This window comes from Neoarius graeffei, chromosome 7, assembly GCF_027579695.1.
Source record: "Neoarius graeffei isolate fNeoGra1 chromosome 7, fNeoGra1.pri, whole genome shotgun sequence".
NCBI classification, from domain to species: domain Eukaryota; kingdom Metazoa; phylum Chordata; class Actinopteri; order Siluriformes; family Ariidae; genus Neoarius; species Neoarius graeffei.
Genome location: NC_083575.1, coordinates 61,041,155 through 61,051,310, shown reverse-complemented (window position 1 = coordinate 61,051,310; position 10,156 = coordinate 61,041,155). Strand labels below are relative to the sequence as shown.

Below are 10,156 nucleotides of genomic sequence, written 5' to 3'. Positions count from 1 at the left end.
TGAAGTTGCTTGAAATTAAGATGGAAAATCCTGAGGTAGACTTGGCATTTGAATTTCAGTGTCATGTAAGAGAAAGATATGAGAACCATATATTAATTTTTACTGATGGGTCAAAAGACCAAGAAACAGGAGCTACAGGGTCAGCCTTTTTTGTTCAGAGTTTTAATTTTCAAGCTTTTAAAAGAACCTCAGATTTTTTAAGTGTATTTACTGTGGAGCTCTATGCAATCCTAATGGCAATACAGTGGGCTGAACAGATACAGAATCAGAAAGTACTGATATGTAGTGACTCTGTGTCAGCTATTAGGTGCATTGGAAAAGGTTCATCAAAAAGCAGACAGGATCTCATTTATGAGATTTTACTGATAATTAGTGAGGTGAAAAGAAGAGGGATAGAGGTGTCGTTTATATGGGTCCCAGCTCATGTAGGTGTCACATCTAATGAAAAAGTGGATAAATTAGCCAAGAAAGCTTGTCAAAGAGAGTCCATAGATGTAAATATAAAGTTATCAAAATCAGAGGGCAAAAGTATTGTGTGGCAAGAAACAATTTTAAAATGGCAACAGAGTTGGCAACAAGAAACAAAGGGTAGGCATCTATTCTCAATTTCTAGTAGAGTAACTGACTCAGTTGGTTGTAAAAGAGGGAGTAATCGAAAGGAGGAAGTTATTTTTGCAAGGTTGAGAATTGGGCATACATTTTTAAATAGCATTTTGTTTTTATTGGGAAACCATCAGAATGGTCTGTGTTCTTGTCAGGAACCTGAGACAGTTCATCATGTCATACTCTTTTGCAGAAATTATGACAGTCAAAGACAGGAACTGCTCACACAGTTGCATGGACTTGGTTTGGAAGAGGTGACGTTGAAAAGCATTTTAGAAATAGGATCAAGTGGAAAGGGAAGACGATTTTTCTTAAAGTTTTTATTGGACAGGGCTATATAGTAGGATATAGTGTAATTGGGCCTTAAGTAGGCATCAATCCTATAGATGGCAGCAATGCAACTATTTGGATGCCGGCTGCCGTAAAACTCCAAAGAAGAAGAAAGCAAAAACAACACGGAAGAAGCAGCAACAACAATAATAATGGATGACTTCGCATTTGTATAGCTGCTGCTTCTCGTCGCTTAAAAATGGTGATCTTTCGCGGTCTTGTTATTGTTGTTGGTCTTAACAACTCCGCCCCCCCGCTGACGTAAGCGGTTCTTTCCTCTGGCCCAGCAGAGAGTTGGTGCTAGCCTGGAACCGATTTTTCTGGCCCCAGAGCCAGTTCTTTGTCATTGGAAACAGAAAACCCGGTTCCAAACTAAGCACTGGCCCCGAACCAGCCCTGGAACTGCTTTGGTGGAAAAGGGGCAACACATGTTTGGGAGCACTTACATTTGTGAGAGCAGCTTTTCAACAATGAAGCACATTAAGTCAAAAGAGAGGAACAGATTCACGGATGATGCTCTTTTTCATTTGATGCGGATTGGATGCACAAAGATTGATATTGATATCCAGTCTATTGTGCGCCAGCAGGCAAAACCACAAGTATCTCATTAAGTTGCACTTAATGTTGGGCTGCTGTGTTTTTAGTTTTTTGCCTCATTGAATTTGAGCCCTTTGCACTTTGTTTCTTTTAAAACAAACTTGTGTTTGTCGTTTAACAAGACGAGCATTATGTTAAAAATGCATTTCAGTGTGGAAAATATTAAATAAATGTATGTTGGTTCAATAAACATACAGACATAAGAATATACAAATATTTTGTTCTTATTTAAAATTATTTTGTAACTTCTCTCATATCTGATTAGTTGAAGTGTGCGGTCATGTGGCCCTCTGATGGTGGTGATGAAAAATTGTGGCCCTCTTTATCATGCAAGTTGCCCATCGCTGATTTACTGTATTGGACCAAATATTAATCCCTTTCTCTTTCTCACAGTAAATGTGGCAGTGCAAGGCATGTCCGTCAGCTGTTCAAAGTAGGTCTCATCTTCTTGCCCATTACAAACTCCATCATCCCCACTTTGGCTGCACCACAAACTACCCCTGCACATATACAGATTGTCCCTGTACTTTTAAAACATGGAACGCTCTGATTGTCCATCAAAGTAGAGTGCATGGCACACAAGTTGTTCAGACTTTAGATGAGTTAACTACCTTCTCTTGTCATATATGTAAATGTTGCAATTTGCCCAACGAAAGGGAGTATTTCATTCACATCAACACACACCTGAAGAAAAATGAAGTTGTGTCTTGCATGTTCACAGACTGTAATTTTTGAACAAGTGTTTATGGCACATTTAAGTCACACAAGAGTCGCCACCATAATCCACATAGCATAGCTGATTTTAGACCTGAAATTGTGAAGAGAACTACTGTACCCTCAACATCATCTGATTTGGGTGTGGCAAAGGGTGTGGAAGAGATTGTTCCACCTGTAGAGCAAACAATCCCTCACAGTCAAGTTCCAAATACACTTCAGAAGCAGCTTGCTGCAGCTTTATTGAAATTGGAACATTTGGTGCATGTGCCTGGTACAGCAGTTGATGATTTTTTACAGGACCTCCACTTCTTACTAACCACTGCATCAGCTTCACTCTTTCAGGACTTATTAAATACAATATTTGAACGTCACAACCTACAGGTTGATGACTCGGTGGTAACTGAAATAGTCACAGCAGCGATATCTAACCCTGTTCATAAAGCCATTGAAAAGGGTGGCACACTCAGTACCACACATCAACGTAAAACCTACTATAAGAAAGAATTCAGCATTGTGGAACCAGTTACTTATACACTAGACCACAAGAAAAAACACACTTTTCAGTATGTCCCCCTTCTTAAGTCTTTGCAGAACACACTGAACTGCCAGGTGATACTTGATAAAGTCATTGACAACCATAGAGGTCAGCGGGAAACTCAGCTCAAGCCTTTGTTTGAATTAAGGTCCCCTGAAGATGGTGTATATTTCAGGAGTAATGCTTTTTTGAATTCTGACGAATTGAGATTATCATTGCGCCTGTTTGTTGACGACTTTGAAACTTGCAATCCGTTGGGGACTTCTCGAAACAAACAGAAGCTTTGTGGAATTTATTGGGTTTTAGGCAACCTACCACCTGGTTCCCACTCATCATTATCATCAATATTTCTTACAGTACTTTGCAAGAGTGTTGATGTAAAAACATATGATTTTGACAAAGTGTTAGAACCTCTCCTGCGAGATGTGAAAGTACTGGAAGACTTTGGCGTGTATGTACCTTTGTTAGGCAAGTGTCTTAAAGGCACACTACATTGTGTCGTGGCAGATAATTTAGGTGCACACAGTATCGCAGGCTTCGTTGAGAATTTTTCAGGCGAATATTTGTCGGTTTTGCACTGCAAAACGTGGTGAAACACAATCCAGCCCTTTGACATCTGGTGCTTTAAGCCTCAGAACGAAAGAGTGTTATACTTCTCACGTTAAAGCTGCTCTTGAGACTAATGTGCATTGCTGTGGAGTGAAAAGAGAGTGTGTTTTGACAAAAACCCTGTCTCATTTTCATGTCGTCTCTGGATATCCTCCAGATGTTGCACATGATCTTCTTGAAGGGATTGTTCCCGTCGAGCTTGCATACTGCTTGGGGTCAATGATATCAAAGAAGCTTTTTACACTGCATGATTTGAATCAAGCTATCTTGGCTTTCCCTTATAAGTGGTCAGATAAAACAAACAAACCCCATGTGCTGCCACAGAACATCTCTAGTCGGAAAAGTATTGGTGGAAATGCTCACGAAAATTGGTGCCTTTTACGGCTCCTGCCATTTTTGATTGGCTCCTTTGTTCCAGATGATGAGCCGGCATGGCTGGTATTAATGGATCTCAAAGACATTGTTGAGCTTGTTTTTGGCCCAGTACACAACGATGAATCCATTTCATACCTTCACAGCAAAATAATTGAGCACAGGACCAGATATAAGGCATTGTTCCCTGATGTTCAACTCCTTCCAAAGCACCATTTAGTAGAGCATTATCCTGTCTTGATGAGGAATTTCGGCCCTCTAGTTGTACTCTGGACACTTCGATTTGAAGCGAAACATGGCTTTTTCAAGCGGGTTGTGAAGCACACACATTGCTTTAAGAATGTGCCACTGACTTTGGCCTCGAAACACCAATATATGCTTGGTTTTCACATGAATTCCCCCTCATATGGTAAATCTACCCTTGATGTACCCCATGTGTCCACTGTACCAGTCAGTGTCCTGAAGGAGGACGTGGCACAGGCTTTTAGGGCAAAATTTCCCAGTGCATCTGTGGTGCACCTTGCCAAGAAGGCATGTAGCAGTGGCATACTCTATGAAAAAGGGATGATAGTAACTTATGGATCAGTAAGTGGATTGACAGAGTTTGCTGAAATCATTCAGATGTGTGTTGAAAATGAACAGCTGCTCCTCTTTCTCAAATTACTTTGTGGGTGGTATAATGGGCACTACAGAGCCTTTGAGCTGAGTGTGTCACCAGCAAGAGAATTAAAGCTTGTGACTATCACTGACCTCTGTGACCCTTATCCATTGGCTGATTACTTTGTTGGATCAAGTCGCATGGTTGCGTTAAAAAGACATATCCTCATTAAAGGTTAGTTGAATTTAAGTTTTATATAAATGCCCTTTTACTTTATCTTTTTGTTGCAAGTCTTCACATTGCAGTTGAATTTATGTGCAATATTGATTGTTAAGAATTTGGGGAGACCTGGGGCAGTAGCAACACGATGGTTTCCACATGCAGGTTTTCTTCACTAGAAACAAGTTATAGTGATACTTGTACATGCTTAGTTGGATTCCTATTGCAGACAAAAAGCAAACAGATTGCATAAGCGCTTCAGGATGTATTTAAATAAAACTAAGCTACATTCGTAGCCACATATTGCACACCATTCCACGGGTAGAATGCTGTACTAATCATTAAAAAGACTTTAAAACAGTACTACACTACTACGACATTAGAGTCTTTAATAATACAGTACAAACTGGTCAATGCCATTCTGTTAACAGCAAATACTGTATATAACAGGGGCCTTATCTTAATGCATTAATAACAATCATTTTATTAAAACTGGATTTACACTGCATTTGTAATGTGTTACAACCATCCCCAACCAATGTTGCAACTGTCTCCAGTACTGTGGGCAATTGCAACATTTGCCGACTTGCATTCAAATACAAATTGTGAAGAATATAGATGTAAGGTTATTGTATGAGAAAAAAAATCCAAAATGTTTGAGTAACAGAACCACATGCAAAAAGTGTTGCAACTGTCTCCGGTCAACCCAACCTTATTAACAAGGATGGTGTCTTTCTACGTATTTAACTGTTCATATTTTTTATTGTCTTGGCAGACTGGCCATGAGTTCTCCAGCAATACTGAAAATTGTTCTGGCGGACAACACGTGCCAAAGATTGACATTCCCAAGTGGACTTCCTGGAGCAATAGAGGACCTGGTTTGTGAAGTAAAGAGGCAGTGTGGTTTAACATCCAATTTCAGACTACAGTTCATGGACCCACTGTTTGGGAATGACTTTATGAACCTTACTTCCATGAATGAAGTACAAGATAGAGGGACAATTAGAATAGTTCCAGATACTTTCACGTGTATGAATACTACTCGCCCCATCTCCACTGCTGCTCCCTCCACGATTTCTGATTTTGAGGGGCCCTCATCCCCATCGCTTAGCAGTGCTGACACGGATGTAATCTCTTCCCCAGATTCTGAGCCATCTGGGTCAAGGTCACTTTGGCCTTCCACCTTCCACTGCCCGATGTTTTCTTACGATGCTGAATTGAAACTCCAGAAGGCAGATGCAGTGTACAGGGAGATGCGTACTTTGCTTTGTGCAGACGCAGACCCGAAACTTAAATCAGACATTCTCCATGGACTAACTCAAGAAATAGTCAAGTATGGTGTTTCTGCCACGGATAGGCAGTTTAGCATGGTTGGGAAAGCGCTCATTTCCAAGCACCCTTGCCTAGCTGAGGAAAACTCATTCACTGGATATGCAGGGTGGAAAATTAGCCTGAAGAACAAACTGGCAATGTACCGTTCTCGTTTGAGGAAACTGGGATGTCCAGAGGTAATGATCAACTCTGTTCAGGGGACACCAGGAGTCAAAACAAGTCCTGCTCTTGGCATTAAAAAAACCGAAGAGATCTGAAGTCAACTACTGCCCGGCTTACCCTACAGGAGAAAATGATATGTCCCTTGAGAAACTTCGAGTGGAACTTACGTACAACGTTCAGATGAAAAATAGCAGAGAGATAAAGATGAAAATGGAGAAGACTTTTGCTTACCGGAGAAAAGAAGTCGTTTGCAACGCACCCATGATCCATGAGGTCCAGCAAAGATGGCCAGCCCTCTTTGATGTACACGAGGTAAGGCAATATAACTGCAAACTGACTGATTCTGAAATGAAGTTGGCTAAAGCAAACGTGGTTCATGGAAATGGGTTGTGTTTAGTACAATTTGTGTGCATTGTTAGTATGTATCAATTTCCTTTACAAATAACTGTGAAAATTAAGGTTGGTTGGGAGATGCTGGAAAAACCTTTGAGCAAGATGAATTTGAAAACATGTTTCTGTAGCCTCCCTGAAGGCTCACCTTCAGGGGAGAGATGTGGAACATGCATGGCATTATTCAAAAATCTTGAATGGGATGCTCAAAACTATTGGATAGTGTTTTCTGACTTGTTCATTCCACAGGAGGCTAACAATTCTTTGTGTTTGAGCATTTCATTAATGGGGTGAAATTAGGGTTTGAGGGGGATTCAAGCAATAATACCAGTATGCCTCTTTATTCATTGTTTTCAGATCAATGCCGAATTCAAACGGATTATGACGATACCCTTACAGTCCAAATTTCTTTCGCAGTTAGACATACTATCTGACAAGCTTGTGAAGCTTTTCAAGAAGAGAGCTGGCCAGATTGGCACACATCTAAAGAGAGTTTTGTCATCAATTACTCAGGTAAGAATAGCCTCACTATTGTGGGATGAAAATTGCAGTGATGTGTGTAGTGAAGTAAATGGTTTGTCTGATAAAATGTTGTTGTCCCCTCATCCCTCTTTACTTAGGATGGTGATGGTTATGCTGACGATGTTGATGTTGGGCGGGAGTGCCTGCTGAAAGCGCTGTGCATTTACCTCAATGAGGACCCGAGCAATCTTATTCGAGAACTTGTGGTAAGTGTAAATTGTCCCATTTTTTAGACTGACTCTAAAAAAAAAAAAAAAGTAGTCAGTTAACATTTTGGGTTATGTTCGGCTTTCTGCAAAGTTGCACAGCGTCCGCTTTAGTGGCCCCTGTGTTTACAAACTTAAGCCCATCATCAAATGGCTGATATCCCTGTAAAGCCAAGACCCTGTAGAATTTTGTTGATGGAACTACTCAAGTATTGATTTTCAATTCACCCCGGAGATGCCCACATTTCTATCCAGTTGACCTGCATTGTCTTGGAAACACGCGCGAGAGTCACAGGTCCAGTGAGGCTATATGTCAAAGGGCATCTTTTTTGTTATGATGGGCCCAGCCTAACGCCACAAGTTGGGTAGCTAATGTGGTTTTCAAATTCACCAATATCTCTCTCTTTATTTCACTATGGCCCATGCACAGGGAAGAGATTGTGGACATTTGGCACAATATGCAATACACACTTCACATGTTAGCACCGGTGATATTTATTCTGTTTTTATAGTTTTATGTCCTCTGAATACAGCTGAGCATACACACATCATTTAATTTCTATAATGTCCCATTAAAAGATGAGAGGGTGTGCACTCACTTCTGGGGGGGGGGGGGGAGTAAAGCTGATCCAATCCGTTATAGAAACGGAATGCTCTATGGAAGTTCAATGTATGGATATGTTTTTAATAGATTTGTTCTCATTCTCCCATTCTCACTATATCATTTTATCTTACTTTGCAGGAAGAAGATGAAAGTCAGATTCAGAGAGCAATGGAAGAAACAACGGTGGGGATTTTTGTCGTGAAGTGCCACATCTTCGACCATCCTGACATTGGGATCATCCTGGAGGGGCAGCAGGTATTGCTGGAACTGGACAATGTGGCTTTAGCAGCAGCAACGCTGTTTGGGCTCATTTATGCTTTAAATCTGGATTATCCTAAAGAACTCAAATATACATTTGAGGTTCTGCAGAAGATCATCATGGAGCTGGAGGGCACCATCATGTCAAAAAAATGCCAAGCCCTGTTAAAAAGACTCCAACTGTGATGCTTCTTTCTTCCAATTGCTAAAACACAATTTTGTGAGTTTCGCTATTGTGCGGTAAGTTCTGTTTTTCTGTGTAAGCAATCGGAAAGAAACTTGAATACTTACTACTGAACGTGAATACAAAATGTTTTGTTATAGCTAAATAAATCAATGGAATTTTGCACAACTGATTGGAAGGAAGAAAAATATGTTCACAAAAGAAACCTTTTTCTCCACATTTTTCTGTTAAGCAGACATTGAGCTTAAAAACTTGCACATCTGCAGGCATGTATTTTTTTTTTTTCCTTTTTTTGCTCTAATCGTGGGGAAAACAGCAATGTATACAGCAGCTGCGGCCTTTCTACCTCTCTCTTTCTATTTGCATTCCTGTGTTCAACTTTTGATGGCATTGCACTTGTATTTTCAGAGGACTTCCTGGACTGGATATTTAAATCAGTCTTTCCCCACCAAAGTTTTGTAGGCATTAAAGTGTGTATGTGTTAAAATCATTTTCTTTCAGTTGGTTGCAATGTCTTGCAATTTTTAAGTGAATGGAATATGTAAAGTTTGCCTGCAGACGTTTGCCATTTTCTTGGGAAATGCATTGAAGTTGCTATTGGGCTTTATTTTACGTTTATGTTTCACCTAGGGTCTGGAAAATGCGTTAATGTGTGACATTTTTTTGTGTTAAGCAGACATTGAGCTTAAAATATGCACATCTGCAGGTATGTACAGTGTATCTCTAATTTTTGTTCAGATTAGGGGATAACAGTAATGTATACATTGGTTGCGGCCTTTCTACCCCTTTCTGTTTGCGTCCTGCTCAACATTTAAAGGCATTTCACTGTCTTGTATTTTCAAAGGACTTCCTGGACTGGATAATTTAATATCGGTCTGTCGCTGTGGAAGTGTTGTAGGCCTTTTTTCAGTTTGTTGCAATGACATGCAATTTCGAAATGTGCAAGGCAAAGGATATGTTTAAAAAAATCCACAATTGTTGCCATTACCTTGTGAAATGCCTTCAAGCTTTTAAAGGGCTTTATATTTCTTTTTCAACGGGTTACAAGGCCATGTCAGTTTGGCATCTCATCAGGTGCGTGCAAATGGTTAAATAAATGTTCGTAATTTCTACTCCGGTTGTGGTTGATTGTATGACCTTATTGAGGAAGATGATGTTTTAGAAATAATGTTAGTTTGACATACAATAGTTTTTAAAACATAGCATGAAAAAATCTTGTACATCGGTTGCACACAAACATTATGTCCGTCAAAACAAAAAAAATCATGTTTGACTGATAAAAATCTTTTGCATCAGTTTCACATATAAAAATTATGTTGATCAACACAAAAAAATTCTGTTTGACTGAACATGACTTAATTGGTCTTAGTGGATATGATTTTAATAAGTGCAACCGATGTACAAGATTTTTTTTGTGTTAATTTAACAGGTCTTTTTTTTCAGTGCAGGTTTACCTCATCTGCTGAAGTTCAGAACAGGGTTTCTTTTTTCACTTTAATATTATTTACTGGATGCTACGATATTATTATTTACTATAAATAAATGAGAAACCCCCCAGAAATTCTAAAGTCATATATTTGGGAGAATAAACCCCTCAGAAGTGCTGAGATTAAAAGTCAGAAGTTCGGAAGATTAAGAAGTGACACATCTGTGAGCGGAAAAACAACCCTCTCATGCAACCCGTCTTCCTGTCTTCGGGGAAATGTAGGAGATTGAAGAGGAAAGACTACATTTCCTGTCAGAGTTCAGTTTACATGAAACTTTGCAGTACAATACTATGTTAAGTGCCAAACTGCCAATCAGTGGTTGTTATTATTATGTGCATTTTTTTTATTCATAATAAGAGCGACAGTCATAGTCATATGCTTTGTAAGATGTAGATTTATATTTTAATGGAGTTTTTATTTTCTTCTAAGTT

The 10,156-nt window shown here is 39.5% G+C and overlaps 1 protein-coding gene across 5 annotated transcripts; it reads left to right on the top strand.

The window, feature by feature from the left end:
- The first annotated feature begins 1,058 nt into the window (after window positions 1-1,058).
- LOC132889550 (uncharacterized) lies at window positions 1,059-8,941 on the top strand. Of its 5 annotated transcripts, none has more exons than XM_060926183.1 (5): window positions 1,142-1,963; window positions 5,356-6,386; window positions 6,882-6,977; window positions 7,085-7,192; window positions 7,935-8,941. In XM_060926183.1, exons 2-5 carry the CDS (start codon window positions 6,210-6,212, stop codon window positions 8,238-8,240), a joined length of 687 nt encoding a protein of 228 aa, XP_060782166.1. In that variant the 5' UTR covers window positions 1,142-1,963; window positions 5,356-6,209; the 3' UTR covers window positions 8,241-8,941. The 5 variants fall into 5 exon arrangements, with proteins under 5 accessions (XP_060782164.1, XP_060782162.1, XP_060782166.1 ...); XM_060926182.1 differs by having other exon boundaries at window positions 6,822-6,977; XM_060926181.1 differs by lacking the exons at window positions 6,882-6,977; window positions 7,085-7,192; window positions 7,935-8,941 and adding an exon at window positions 1,059-1,135 and having other exon boundaries at window positions 1,924-1,963; window positions 5,356-6,203.
- The last annotated feature ends 1,215 nt before the right edge of the window (window positions 8,942-10,156 follow it).

Coding starts and splice junctions, on each gene's coding strand:
- LOC132889550 (XM_060926179.1), top strand. CDS start 3,611: ATGATATCAAAGAAGCTTTTTACACTGCATGATTTGAATCAAGCTATC.